The sequence below is a fragment of the Polyodon spathula genome, chromosome 13, assembly GCF_017654505.1.
Source record: "Polyodon spathula isolate WHYD16114869_AA chromosome 13, ASM1765450v1, whole genome shotgun sequence".
NCBI lineage: Eukaryota > Metazoa > Chordata > Actinopteri > Acipenseriformes > Polyodontidae > Polyodon > Polyodon spathula.
Window position 1 is genome coordinate 358215 of NC_054546.1, and position 15775 is coordinate 373989.

The following is a 15775-nucleotide window of genomic DNA, read 5'->3' on the forward strand; positions in this document are numbered from 1 at the left end:
AAGTCTGCAGGTTACCAGTCTGACACACTCAGCCCTATCTATCTATACACACACGATCATGTTTCATACACTGGCTTACATATATGTGTGCTCCTGTTCTATGATCTATAGTTCATTTAAAAAATGTGTAAAAGAAAATATATCCAATGTTTAAAAATCTAGAAAGTTTGTTTTGGCACACTAATGTGATTCCATGTATTCTCAAACGGCTGTAATTTACACCACATGGACGAGCTGTAAAAGCCATTCAATCAAAGAGGTGGTGCTGCTGAATTGACTTGCACTCGGACAGCAGCACAATCCAGACACACAGACAAATCCATGCTCTTTTTACACCTTAAAAACATCCAAGCTTAAGTAAAACCATTTTTTTTGGTCCATAGTCTGTGGTCCATATTTAAATTGTTCTGGAATGGAATGTTTATTCTATCAAAATAAGGCAGGTTTGGTTTGCACACACACACATGCACACGCACACGCACACGCACAGTGCCCCTCCAGCTTTGGCAGTTGTTTAAAGTTTTGATCAGATATCTTTCACATCAATAGGAAGTTCCTGTAAAGCACTCTGCCTCTGTAACTTTATGCTCTGCAGACGCTTGCCGTGAAATGAGAACTGGGACCAGGCCAGCAGCTGCAGGAAGGCGCAGGTGATGGGAATGAAGACCAGCAGGTAGAAGCAGCCCTGCTGCAGAGTGCTGAACCAGGCAGGGTTCCACATCTCCTGGGTGCGGACCACTTCCTGCAGAGGGTCTCGCTGGAAAATGTCATGTCCTGGGGGAGACAGAGCGACAGACGAGACAGTGAGAAGGGGAGGAAAGTGGAAGGTCTGGGGCAGCAAGCAGTATTTCATATCCTGGGGGAGACAGTGAGAAGGGGAGGAAGGTGGAAGGTCTGGGGCAGCAAGCAGTATTTCATATCCAGGGAGAGACAGAGAGAAGGGGAGGGAGGTGGAGGGTCTGGGGTAACGAGCAGTATTTCATATCCTGGGGGAGACAGTGAGAAGGGGAGGAAGGTGGAAGGTCTGGGGCAGCAAGCAGTATTTCATATCCAGGGAGAGACAGAGAGAAGGGGAGGAAGGTGGAGGGTCTGGGGTAGCGAGCAGTATTTCATATCCAGGGAGAGACAGTGAGAAGGGGAGGGAGGTGGAGGGTCTGGGGTAACGAGCAGTATTTCATATCCTGGGGGAGACAGTGAGAAGGGGAGGAAGGTGGAAGGTCTGGGGCAGCAAGCAGTATTTCATATCCAGGGAGAGACAGAGAGAAGGGGAGGGAGGTGGAGGGTCTGGGGCAGCAAGCAGTATTTCATATCCTGGGGGAGACAGTGAGAAGGGGAGGAAGGTGGAAGGTCTGGGGCAGCAAGCAGTATTTCATATCCAGGGAGAGACAGAGAGAAGGGGAGGGAGGTGGAGGGTCTGGGGTAGCGAGCAGTATTTCATATCCAGGGAGAGACAGAGAGAAGGGGAGGGAGGTGGAGGGTCTGGGGTAACGAGCAGTATTTCATCTTAAGGACAGACCTCATGTACACATTTTAAATAGAAAATAAAAACAGAACTAAGCTAAAGGATTACTTAAGAGATCAGGAGACAGAGGGGAGAATCTTATTTTGCAGCAGCCCTGATGGTGCCAGTACCTGTGTACACACACACACACACACACAGCAGCCCCGAGCTGTACAGTACCTGTGTACACACACACACACACACACACACACACAGCGGCCCCGAGCGGTGCCAGTACACACACACACACACACACACACACACACACACCACACACACACACAGCCCCGAGCTGTGCTCGACACGTGTCATGGACACATGTGTGTGTGTGGTGTGTGTGAGTCTCGTCCCGGCTCGACCCACGGTATGACACAACACACACACACACACACACACACACACACACACACACAGCGGCCCCGAGCGGTGCCAGTACCTGTGTACACACACACACACACACACACACACACACACACACACAGCCCCGAGCTGTGCCAGTACCTGTGTACACACACACACACACACACACACACAGCGGCCCCGAGCGGTGCCAGTACCTGTGTACACACACACACACACACACACACACACACAGCGGCCCCGAGCGGTGCCAGTACCTGTGTACACACACACACACACACACACACACACACACACCTGTGTAGTACCTGTGTACACACACACACACACACAGCAGCGAGGGTGCCAGTACCTGTGTACACACACACACACACACACACACACACACACAGCGGCGGCCCCGAGCGGTGCCACGTCTGGACACATGTGTGTGTGTGTGTGTGTGTTGTCGTCGGTGGCTCGAGTGCCAGTACCTGTGTACACACACACACACACACACACAGAGCAACCCCGAGCGGTGCCAGTACCTGTGTACACACACACACACACACACACACACACACACACACACACAGCGGCCCCGAGCGGTGCCAGTACCTGTGTACACACACACACACACACACACACACACACACACAGCCCCGAGCTGTGCCAGTACCTGTGTACACACACACACACACACACACAGAGCAACCCCGAGCGGTGCCAGTACCTGTGTACACACACACACACACACACACACCACGCCGGGGCTCGCCACGTGCCATACCTGTGTACACACACACACACACACACACACACACACACACACACACCAGCCCCGAGGGTGCTAGTACCTGTGTACACACACACACACACACACAGCAGGGTGCCAGTACCTGTGTACACACACACACACACACACGCCGAGCGGTGCCACGGTAGTACCTGTGTACACATGTTGTGTGTTTGTGTACACACACACATAGCAGCCCCGAGCGGTGCCAGTACTGTGTACACACACACACACACACACACACACACACACACACAGCACGCCCCGAGCTGTGCCAGTACCTGTGTACACACACACACACACACAGAGCAGCCCCGAGCGATGCCAGTACCTGTGTACACACACACACACACACACACACACACACACACACACAGCAGCCCCGAGCTGTGCCAGTACCTGTGTACACACACACACACACACACACAGAGCAGCCCCGAGCGGTGCCAGTACCTGTGTACACACACACACACACACACACACAGAGCAGCCCCGAGCGGTGCCAGCACCTGTGTACACACACACACAGCAGCCCCAAGCAGTGCCTGGAATAGCTTTGTCTGGTACAGTATTAGCAGGTAGCTGCACTGTTCCTGTTTGTCTGGTGCAGTATTAGCAGGTAGCTGCACTGTTCCTGTTTGTCTGGTGCAGTATTAGCAGGTAGCTGCACTGTTCCTGTTTGTCTGGTACAGTATTAGCAGGTAGCTGCACTGTTCCTGTTTGTCTGGTGCAGTATTAGCAGGTAGCTGCACTGTTCCTGTTTGTCTGGTACAGTATTAGCAGGTAGCTGCACTGTTCCTGTTTGTCTGGTACAGTATTAGCAGGTAGCTGCACTGTTCCTGTTTGTCTGGTGCAGTATTAGCAGGTAGCTGCACTGTTCCTGTTTGTCTGGTACAGTATTAGCAGGTAGCTGCACTGTTCCTGTTTGTCTGGTGCAGTATTAGCAGGTAGCTGCACTGTTCCTGTTTGTCTGGTACAGTATTAGCAGGTAGCTGCACTGTTCCTGTTTGTCTGGTGCAGTATTAGCAGGTAGCTGCACTGTTCCTGTTTGTCTGGTACAGTATTAGCAGGTAGCTGCACTGTTCCTGTTTGTCTGGTACAGTATTAGCAGGTAGCTGCACTGTTCCTGTTTGTCTGGTACAGTATTAGCAGGTAGCTGCACTGTTCCTGTTTGTCTGGTACAGTATTAGCAGGTAGCTGCACTGTTCCTGTTTGTCTGGTACAGTATTAGCAGGTAGCTGCACTGTTCCTGTTTGTCTGGTACAGTATTAGCAGGTAGCTGCACTGTTCCTGTTTGTCTGGTACAGTATTAGCAGGTAGCTGCACTGTTCCTGTTTGTCTGGTACAGTATTAGCAGGTAGCTGCACTGTTCCTGTTTGTCTGGTGCAGTATTAGCAGGTAGCTGCACTGTTCCTGTTTGTCTGGTACAGTATTAGCAGGTAGCTGCACTGTTCCTGTTTGTCTGGTACAGTATTAGCAGGTAGCTGCACTGTTCCTGTTTGTCTGGTGCAGTATTAGCAGGTAGCTGCACTGTTCCTGTTTGTCTGGTACAGTATTAGCAGGTAGCTGCACTGTTCCTGTTTGTCTGGTACAGTATTAGCAGGTAGCTGCACTGTTCCTGTTTGTCTGGTACAGTATTAGCAGGTAGCTGCACTGTTCCTGTTTGTCTGGTACAGTATTAGCAGGTAGCTGCACTGTTCCTGTTTGTCTGGTACAGTATTAGCAGGTAGCTGCACTGTTCCTGTTTGTCTGGTACAGTATTAGCAGGTAGCTGCACTGTTCCTGTTTGTCTGGTGCAGTATTAGCAGGTAGCTGCACTGTTCCTGTTTGTCTGGTACAGTATTAGCAGGTAGCTGCACTGTTCCTGTTTGTCTGGTACAGTATTAGCAGGTAGCTGCACTGTTCCTGTTTGTCTGGTACAGTATTAGCAGGTAGCTGCACTGTTCCTGTTTGTCTGGTACAGTATTAGCAGGTAGCTGCACTGTTCCTGTTTGTCTGGTGCAGTATTAGCAGGTAGCTGCACTGTTCCTGTTTGTCTGGTACAGTATTAGCAGGTAGCTGCACTGTTCCTGTTTGTCTGGTACAGTATTAGCAGGTAGCTGCACTGTTCCTGTTTGTCTGGTACAGTATTAGCAGGTAGCTGCACTGTTCCTGTTTGTCTGGTACAGTATTAGCAGGTAGCTGCACTGTTCCTGTTTGTCTGGTACAGTATTAGCAGGTAGCTGCACTGTTCCTGTTTGTCTGGTACAGTATTAGCAGGTAGCTGCACTGTTCCTGTTTGTCTGGTACAGTATTAGCAGGTAGCTGCACTGTTCCTGTTTGTCTGGTACAGTATTAGCAGGTAGCTGCACTGTTCCTGTTTGTCTGGTACAGTATTAGCAGGTAGCTGCACTGTTCCTGTTTGTCTGGTACAGTATTAGCAGGTAGCTGCACTGTTCCTGTTTGTCTGGTACAGTATTAGCAGGTAGCTGCACTGTTCCTGTTTGTCTGGTACAGTATTAGCAGGTAGCTGCACTGTTCCTGTTTGTCTGGTACAGTATTAGCAGGTAGCTGCACTGTTCCTGTTTGTCTGGTACAGTATTAGCAGGTAGCTGCACTGTTCCTGTTTGTCTGGTACAGTATTAGCAGGTAGCTGCACTGTTCCTGTTTGTCTGGTACAGTATTAGCAGGTAGCTGCACTGTTCCTGTTTGTCTGGTACAGTATTAGCAGGTAGCTGCACTGTTCCTGTTTGTCTGGTACAGTATTAGCAGGTAGCTGCACTGTTCCTGTTTGTCTGGTACAGTATTAGCAGGTAGCTGCACTGTTCCTGTTTGTCTGGTACAGTATTAGCAGGTAGCTGCACTGTTCCTGTTTGTCTGGTACAGTATTAGCAGGTAGCTGCACTGTTCCTGTTTGTCTGGTACAGTATTAGCAGGTAGCTGCACTGTTCCTGTTTGTCTGGTACAGTATTAGCAGGTAGCTGCACTGTTCCTGTTTGTCTGGTACAGTATTAGCAGGTAGCTGCACTGTTCCTGTTTGTCTGGTACAGTATTAGCAGGTAGCTGCACTGTTCCTGTTTGTCTGGTACAGTATTAGCAGGTAGCTGCACTGTTCCTGTTTGTCTGGTACAGTATTAGCAGGTAGCTGCACTGTTCCTGTTTGTCTGGTACAGTATTAGCAGGTAGCTGCACTGTTCCTGTTTGTCTGGTACAGTATTAGCAGGTAGCTGCACTGTTCCTGTTTGTCTGGTACAGTATTAGCAGGTAGCTGCACTGTTCCTGTTTGTCTGGTACAGTATTAGCAGGTAGCTGCACTGTTCCTGTTTGTCTGGTACAGTATTAGCAGGTAGCTGCACTGTTCCTGTTTGTCTGGTGCAGTATTAGCAGGTAGCTGCACTGTTCCTGTTTGTCTGGTACAGTATTAGCAGGTAGCTGCACTGTTCCTGTTTGTCTGGTACAGTATTAGCAGGTAGCTGCACTGTTCCTGTTTGTCTGGTACAGTATTAGCAGGTAGCTGCACTGTTCCTGTTTGTCTGGTACAGTATTAGCAGGTAGCTGCACTGTTCCTGTTTGTCTGGTACAGTATTAGCAGGTAGCTGCACTGTTCCTGTTTGTCTGGTACAGTATTAGCAGGTAGCTGCACTGTTCCTGTTTGTCTGGTGCAGTATTAGCAGGTAGCTGCACTGTTCCTGTTTGTCTGGTACAGTATTAGCAGGTAGCTGCACTGTTCCTGTTTGTCTGGTACAGTATTAGCAGGTAGCTGCACTGTTCCTGTTTGTCTGGTGCAGTATTAGCAGGTAGCTGCACTGTTCCTGTTTGTCTGGTACAGTATTAGCAGGTAGCTGCACTGTTCCTGTTTGTCTGGTACAGTATTAGCAGGTAGCTGCACTGTTCCTGTTTGTCTGGTACAGTATTAGCAGGTAGCTGCACTGTTCCTGTTTGTCTGGTACAGTATTAGCAGGTAGCTGCACTGTTCCTGTTTGTCTGGTACAGTATTAGCAGGTAGCTGCACTGTTCCTGTTTGTCTGGTACAGTATTAGCAGGTAGCTGCTGTTCCTGTTCCTGTTGCACTGTCTGGTGCAGTATTAGCAGGTAGCTGCACTGTTCCTGTTTGTCTGGTACAGTATTAGCAGGTAGCTGCACTGTTCCTGTTTGTCTGGTGCAGTATTAGCAGGTAGCTGCACTGTTCCTGTTTGTCTGGTACAGTATTAGCAGGTAGCTGCACTGTTCCTGTTTGTCTGGTACAGTATTAGCAGGTAGCTGCACTGTTCCTGTTTGTCTGGTGCAGTATTAGCAGGTAGCTGCACTGTTCCTGTTTGTCTGGTACAGTATTAGCAGGTAGCTGCACTGTTCCTGTTTGTCTGGTACAGTATTAGCAGGTAGCTGCACTGTTCCTGTTTGTCTGGTACAGTATTAGCAGGTAGCTGCACTGTTCCTGTTTGTCTGGTACAGTATTAGCAGGTAGCTGCACTGTTCCTGTTTGTCTGGTACAGTATTAGCAGGTAGCTGCACTGTTCCTGTTTGTCTGGTACAGTATTAGCAGGTAGCTGCACTGTTCCTGTTTGTCTGGTACAGTATTAGCAGGTAGCTGCACTGTTCCTGTTTGTCTGGTACAGTATTAGCAGGTAGCTGCACTGTTCCTGTTTGTCTGGTACAGTATTAGCAGGTAGCTGCACTGTTCCTGTTTGTCTGGTACAGTATTAGCAGGTAGCTGCACTGTTCCTGTTTGTCTGGTGCAGTATTAGCAGGTAGCTGCACTGTTCCTGTTTGTCTGGTACAGTATTAGCAGGTAGCTGCACTGTTCCTGTTTGTCTGGTACAGTATTAGCAGGTAGCTGCACTGTTCCTGTTTGTCTGGTACAGTATTAGCAGGTAGCTGCACTGTTCCTGTTTGTCTGGTACAGTATTAGCAGGTAGCTGCACTGTTCCTGTTTGTCTGGTGCAGTATTAGCAGGTAGCTGCACTGTTCCTGTTTGTCTGGTACAGTATTAGCAGGTAGCTGCACTGTTCCTGTTTGTCTGGTACAGTATTAGCAGGTAGCTGCACTGTTCCTGTTTGTCTGGTACAGTATTAGCAGGTAGCTGCACTGTTCCTGTTTGTCTGGTGCAGTATTAGCAGGTAGCTGCACTGTTCCTGTTTGTCTGGTACAGTATTAGCAGGTAGCTGCACTGTTCCTGTTTGTCTGGTACAGTATTAGCAGGTAGCTGCACTGTTCCTGTTTGTCTGGTACAGTATTAGCAGGTAGCTGCACTGTTCCTGTTTGTCTGGTACAGTATTAGCAGGTAGCTGCACTGTTCCTGTTTGTCTGGTGCAGTATTAGCAGGTAGCTGCACTGTTCCTGTTTGTCTGGTACAGTATTAGCAGGTAGCTGCACTGTTCCTGTTTGTCTGGTACAGTATTAGCAGGTAGCTGCACTGTTCCTGTTTGTCTGGTGCAGTATTAGCAGGTAGCTGCACTGTTCCTGTTTGTCTGGTACAGTATTAGCAGGTAGCTGCACTGTTCCTGTTTGTCTGGTACAGTATTAGCAGGTAGCTGCACTGTTCCTGTTTGTCTGGTACAGTATTAGCAGGTAGCTGCACTGTTCCTGTTTGTCTGGTGCAGTATTAGCAGGTAGCTGCACTGTTCCTGTTTGTCTGGTGCAGTATTAGCAGGTAGCTGCACTGTTCCTGTTTGTCTGGTACAGTATTAGCAGGTAGCTGCACTGTTCCTGTTTGTCTGGTACAGTATTAGCAGGTAGCTGCACTGTTCCTGTTTGTCTGGTACAGTATTGGCAGGTAGCTGCACTGTTCCTGTTTGTCTGGTACAGTATTAGCAGGTAGCTGTCCTGTACGTTTCTTACCGAGCAGAAAGGATCCTGTGGAGGCTGAGATTCGGTCCGAAAGGAGGTGCTCCAGAAACAGTGGGAAGAAATTGTTATTGAAATGACAGTGAAACACCTGGAAGATTAAAGACGGCTGTTAATCATTGCCAGAGTCGGGTCAATTCATCTTTCAATTCCAACTCCTGTTTAAAATTAATTCCCCATTTCCTTTTAATCAATTCCAACACACTGATCAACATTGCAATGGGCAGTATTCTCTTAATTATCTTCATAGTGGCAACACAATATTTAAATTGAAGTTAGTGTTAGTCAATTAAATTGGCTCTAAATGAAAGCAGTTGAACAAATCACAACAATTATTCTCTCTAAAATATAAATGAATATTCCTTCAGCAGTGTATGGTAAAACCGGAGCAGATAAAGTTCAGGAGCTTCCCTTTCTTGCTGTAAAATATGAGCTGCCCTATCTCTGGTGCCTAATTAAGATGCAGCAAATCAAGGGGTGAGTAAACACACAGCCTCATTATACTGACGCTGTCAAGGCAGTGCTGCACGCTTGAGATTTAGAACAGCCTGGCAACGCTAGACTGTTTGTGCGCTACACAAGATCATTTACTCATTTATTGAGAACATAAACACAGGTAACATGGAATTATCAGGTACCTGGACGAGGTTCATGGAGGCAAACCAGAGGAAGTTTGTGTGTTTGGAGAGCTGCTTCAGGTACTGCCTCAGTGTCAGCACCTTCTCCTGAGCAAGAGGGGCCTGTCCAACACACAGCCTGCCAGTGCCAAGGGGAACAGCAGGGAGACAATTACTGCAACAGCACAGATTACAGACCACAGCACACTTATCATCCACCCTCCTTCAAACCTAAGACCAACTACAATCTTTCTTAATAAACCCTAGAACTGAAAGATCTATAAACCATTAACAATACAAACACACTCTTTCAGTCCTGTTCGTTTTCATCCTTCTTCAAAACAACTAGAATGACCTCCTTCATAAAGACAGCTGTAATAAACCCCAAGTACTGAAACACCTCTACAAAAACATTACTCGCACTCCTCAAGAAGCACAAACATACTCTTTCAGGACAGAGTCCTCCTCTCGTCTTGTCTGGCTCTACCTCGAAACCTCTGACGCAGGAGCCAGCAGGCCACGCTGAAGCCCAGGACGGAGAAGGCAGCCAGCGCCACACAGAACACTCTGAAGGAGAAGAAGTTCTCCTTGTCCCAGAAGGAGTAGGACATGAAGACGGACAGGGAGCCCAGGGCACTGAACAGCGAGCAGTGGAAGTTCAGCCGAGTCCTCTCGCTGGCCAACACGGCCAGGTCCGCCAGCAAGGCATTGTGGTTGAGGTCCACTACGGTGAGGAAGCCGTCGTAGAGACACAGGCAGATGAAGAATTGCAACCCAGGCCTGGCCCAGGACACCCAGAACACCAGGAAGGACAGTGCAAACAGCGGGCCAGTCCGGGACAGAGCCTGCAGCCTCTTTAGAACCACCTGTGGGTTTGAGATCTGAACCCCTGCTCTACAGGGAGCACGAGGTGGAGAGAAATCAGACGGAAACAGAATTCATGGTGGAGAAGATATACTCTACGATCATTTAGTACTTTCTAAAACACAAGTGTCCAGGCGGGACTCCAGCAGAAACTATGCTTGCAACTTTACATAGAATGCACTCTGTTCATTTTTACATTCCAGCTATTAAAAGAGGGCTTTACTCTCGGTAAGGCCCGCCTCCTGCAGTTAAATGTCTCGAGCAGAGGGTTCTCTTCTTGCTTAAACATGCCTTGGATTATGACATGAACACTTCATACACTCTCCACAGCCTCCCAATGTAATCCAGAGATACAGACCCCTTTCACTTCATTGTGAATGTGTAGTTTTCTTCCATGTGACTGACCCTGGCATTGTGTTCATACATGAAGCTAGAACACAACCCAGTTCTGATTCAGGACATTCTACAGGATGTGAGCACGTCAGCACTTGACTTCGAATCTGAGACGGGCCGGCTATTACTTCTTCATTTTGAAAGCAGGGCGACAGGGAAGCGGTTTACAGGGGTGGAAGAGAACAAGAAGGAGAGACTTACTGCTGTGAGCCGAGGAAGGAGCGATCACTGATCCAGCCAAAGAGAGGGTCGTTCAGGCTGTTCCATATGAGAAATACTGTCTGCTGAGACAAGACAACTAGTTTAACTAAAGGCGCTGTCGACTTGACCGCACAGCTGAAACCAAGTTTAGAAGAGCAAACTCAAGCTGTTAAGACATGCCACGGTACAAATTGCCAAACTATGGAAAAGTAGTTGGGAACACTAGGAATGAGTAACTGCTAGCAAGCTATGGGTGTGTACTGAATACACTTTTTAGCAGTTAATTCACTGTACAAAGGTCAAACATACCTAGGGGTTCTGATTCTCTGTGTTTTACCTCGACTTTTCTACTATCCTGCAAGAACTGAATTGATCCCTGTTCAGCCGTTCGTGTCTCTCAGTCACACAGAGAAACGCGTTCATAGTAACATTGATTTCATTGATATAGGCACGTGGCAGCTAAAGAGCAGGCCTAAATCTTTCAGAAGACAAATGATAAAAAGGGCACAAAAAAACCCAAAAAACCTAATTTTAAACGACTGGGATTCTTCGCAAGACAAAAATAAACCCAGCGATAGTATGTGTGGGTAAGTCTAGTGAAAGCTATCTTCGATTGGCATGCATGACTGAGAGTACAGATTACAGTGAGACATTGTTTTGACCCCGAATTAAAAAAGAGACACTTCACGCTACACTGAGTAAACTGAAAGTGCACTGGGGAAAATAGGCAAACTGCTAGGAATACATCGAGGGTTGTTTTACCGTTGTTGCACAGTTTTATTTTGGACAATAACATTATCGAAACTAAGAGGTTATCTGGTTATATGTTTCAGAACGCTTTAAAAATCCTCAAAATGAACCAGAGCGTGTCACGCCTTTACACTTATTCAATTAAAGACATCACACTGCGCCTCCCAGTGAGAAACAGAGCAGATACACCCTCCACGTACAGACTCCTCATTCTCGCACTTCGCTAGACTGCATCGGATCCTTGGACCCTTTTATTTATTTAGTTAGTTAGTTAACTACATATCATTCGTTCTTATTTAGTGACTCTCTGGCATTAGTCATAGCCAGCGCAGACACTGTGCACTGCAGTCATTCTGAAGCAGAGATACAGCTATCCAGCGCAGACACTGTGCACTGCAGTCATTCTGAAGCAGAGATACAGCTATCCAGCGCAGACACTGTGCACTGCAGTCATTCTGAAGCAGAGATACAGCTATCCAGCGCAGACACTGTGCACTGCAGTCATTCTGAAGCAGAGATACAGCTATCCAGCGCAGACACTGTGCACTGCAGTCATTCTGAAGCAGAGATACAGCTAGCCAGCACAGACACTGTGCACTGCAGTCATTCTGAAGCAGAGATACAGCTATCCAGCGCAGACACTGTGCACTGCAGTCATTCTGAAGCACAGATACAGCTATCCAGCGCAGACACTGTGCACTGCAGTCATTCTGAAGCAGAGATACAGCTATCCAGCGCAGACACTGTGCACTGCAGTCATTCTGAAGCAGAGATACAGCTATCCAGCGCAGACACTGTGCACTGCAGTCATTCTGAAGCAGAGATACAGCTATCCAGCGCAGACACTGTGCACTGCAGTCATTCTGAAGCAGAGATACAGCTATCCAGCGCAGACACTGTGCACTGCAGTCATTCTGAAGCAGAGATACAGCTATCCAGCGCAGACACTGTGCACTGCAGTCATTCTGAAGCAGAGATACAGCTATCCAGCGCAGACACTGTGCACTGCAGTCATTCTGAAGCAGAGATACAGCTATCCAGCGCAGACACTGTGCACTGCAGTCATTCTGAAGCAGAGATACAGCTATCCAGCGCAGACACTGTGCACTGCAGTCATTCTGAAGCAGAGATACAGCTATCCAGCGCAGACACTGTGCACTGCAGTCATTCTAAGCACAGATACAGCTATCCAGCACAGACACTGTGCACTGCAGTCATTCTGAAGCAGAGACACAGCTCGCCAGCACAGACACATACAGTGACAGAGTTGTTCACAGGTCTGGTAATTACAATCATAGGATATACACCCTTTGTGTGTGCTGGGGATGCAACAATCTTTATTTTCCCAAGTAGACCTCAAATCACAGTCCTGGTATTTAAACTCCTATATTAATGTTTAATACATGTGTTTGAGAAATGAGTGTGTGTGTGTGTGAGTATGTATGTGTGTATGTATGTATGTATGCTTGTATGTATGTATGTGTGTGTGTGTGTGTGTAAATGTGTGTGAGTATGTATGTATGTGTGTATGTGTGTGTGTGTGTAAGTTTGTGTGAGTATGTATGTATGTATGTATGCTTGTATGTATGTATGTATGTATGTATGTGTGTGTGTGTGTGTGTGTGTATGTATGTATATGTGTTTGTGTGTGTGTAAGTTTGTGTAGTATGTATGTATGTATGTATGTATGTATGTATGTATGTATGTATGTATGTGTGTGTGTGTATGTATGTATGTGTATGTATGTATGTATGTATGTATGTATGTATGTATATATACATGTACAGACAACATGTGTGTTGTGTGTGTGTGTGTGTATGTATGTATGTATGTGTGTGTGTGTGTGTGTGTGTGTGTGTGTGTATGTATGTGTGTGTGTGTAAGTGTGTATGAGTATGTATGTATGTGTAGCATCTATGTACAACCCTGGAAGTCATGTCACTCTGCTTGCTGTCCTTTCCCTTATTTAGTTATCTCCCTGTTTGTTTGTCTGCTGCCTGGTTACAGTTGACTCACATGATGCTCCTAGTAAACAGAGCTGTCAGTAAGGGGAGGGGCTGCTTGAACTCCTGACTGTTCATGAGACCCAATCAAGCAAAACACACGACACTACAACCAGTAGCAGGGTGGAACTCAAACACAGAACACAGCCCTTTCAATTCACAGGCAGCTGGTCTTGGAGCAGCAGGGAGGGTTTGTGTTTGTTTTCTAGATCTGGGGAAATTTTGTTCTGTTTTCTGAGTCTTTGGCCTCGGAGGAAATGCTCCATTCACAAAAAAACTGCAACAAATGAACAAGTTTGGAGTGTGGAAAGGTGAGTGCTTGTCAGTGTGGAGCTGAAATAGTGAAGGAGCACAATGGGTTTTACTGACAGTTTATTGTGTTTCTGTTTGATTTGTGATTCGTGGAATATTGTAACATTTGTCTCTTTACTTACTAAATATCTTGGTATCCATGGATAGATAATCGTCTTCTCTTTAAAAAAATGTGTTAAATATTTTACTGAACAAGACATCTCACAAGTAAAATGGTCCCCAGAAATGTTCTCCTTTTTTTCTAGGAAAGCAGCAAAACTGGGGATGTATATACCTACCTGCACAGGACATGGAAATGCATATTAACAGATTATACATTTTATAAACGTCACTTTCTCCTCCTTTAATTGCAGCACAAAATAAGTCCATTCAGTGCAACTAGGAGAGGAGGGAGCGCTCTCTGTGGTGATGCAGCAGCATCTTCAGCAATGAGCTCTTACTACACACATGCTGGCCCTCAGCATTACCATCCCGGCGCGTTCATGAGCACCAACCCTTATTGGCATTGGAGGCCAGCGAGAGCGACGGGCCACCACCCCCACTTCCTGCCCCCCATCTACAGCAGCCGGCCCCTCACTCTGGTATTGAATGACTGGGGAGCGAACCAGGAGGGGGGCCAAGTGGAGTACCACCACTTCTACGGATTTAACCCTTTCAGTGCCATGAACCCTCACTTGTACTCCCAGAGGCCATGTGTGTACCCTCCTGTCTACCAGGGCTACGGCAGCAGCATGCCTGAGCCTCAGAGCAGTGGAGCCTGGCCCGAGGGCTTCACCCTGAAAGGGGAGCTGCGCTGGGGGAAGCTGGAGAGGATCAACGGGGCCCGTAAGGAGGTTCCTGAATTCGTGAAGGATGACCTTCGCAGGGTCTACGGCACTTACCCGAAAACAGAAGTAAGCATCACCTACCGGGGAGGGGAGTACCTGGTCAAGGGAGACCCCTGGGTGGGAGAGCAGGAGTACAAGCTGGAGAAGAAGGTCATCCGTCAGCCAAGCAGCCACGACGGGGACAGCGTGAGCGAGATCGTGGAGATGAAGAAGAAGAAAAAGAAGTCTAAGCGTTGAGACCCAGACAGTGTACCCAGAGCTGTGTGGGTAATTCACAGGTGCTGCAGTTTCAACAGCTTTTCAACTGAAATAGTAAGCAGCAGCTTACAGACCTATGGCTCAACGCAGTATTCAGTAAACTATAGTAAATCGTTTTGACATATTTAAGATTTTTACCTTACGAGACCATACTGAAAATAATTCTCAGCATTACATGCAGCTGCACACTAACAATAAACATTTTATTTTGTAGCACTGTTTATTTTGGTGAAAAAAATATTTATGTGCATCTAAATTATAGTCTAAAACAATTAAAATACAAAATGTGTTTATAATCTGTTCCATATGATCTGTGGTTCATTGTTAAACATGTGGTTTGACTGTGCTGTTCATGTATGGAGCAGCATGCTCACAATCAGTAGTAATTATTAGTAAATGATAAGTAGAGAGGAAGTGATTTGATGTGTTGAACTGTATCCCAGTGGAGAGCCTGCAGCACTGGCCATGCGCCTCACTGATTCCCATAGCACTTCATTGACATGCATTTAATGAAGAGGCTTGAGAGCAGGGTGATCTGTGCAAACCGAACACAGCCCACTGGAAAGGATACAACAACCCTCGAGCCTTGAGCTGTGGAGACACACACAGATTCCATTGCTCTCCAAGGGACTGACAAACACGACACCTCAGGCGTTTGCTGCTGTGAATATTTATATTAATGGGAAGTGTATCCCTTTCCAGATTGCTGATTAAACGGGTGCAGGAAACTACGAAGGTAGGGAGCGTGTGCACACACACAGTCTGAGGCACACACAGTCTGAGGCACACACAGTCTGAGGCACGCACAGTATTCGTGTTGCAGTGCAGTAGTTGGAGAGCGTGTGCACACACACAGTCTGAGGCACACACAGTATTCGTGTTGCAGTGCAGTAGTTGGGGAGCGTGTGCACACACACAGTCTGAGGCACGCACAGTATTCGTGTTGCAGTGCAGTAGTTGGAGAGCGTGTGCACACACACAGTCTGAGGCACACACAGTATTCGTGTTGCAGTGCAGTAGTCGGGGAGCGTGTGCACACACACAGTCTGAGGCACACACAGTATTCGTGTTGCAGTGCAGTAGTCGGGGAG

General features: G+C 47.4%; 1 protein-coding gene and 1 pseudogene across 1 annotated transcript; one reads left to right on the plus strand and one right to left on the minus strand.

The window, feature by feature from the left end:
• Positions 1–332: 332 nt before the first annotated feature.
• Positions 333–11495, minus strand: LOC121325847 (annotated as a pseudogene).
• A 1910-nt stretch (positions 11496–13405) lies between these two features.
• On the plus strand, positions 13406–14897 carry LOC121325139. Its single transcript, XM_041267444.1, has 2 exons — positions 13406–13598; positions 13953–14897. The coding sequence occupies exon 2, from the start codon at positions 14028–14030 to the stop codon at positions 14661–14663; it is 636 nt and encodes a 211-aa protein (XP_041123378.1). The 5' UTR covers positions 13406–13598; positions 13953–14027; the 3' UTR covers positions 14664–14897.
• The last annotated feature ends 878 nt before the right edge of the window (positions 14898–15775 follow it).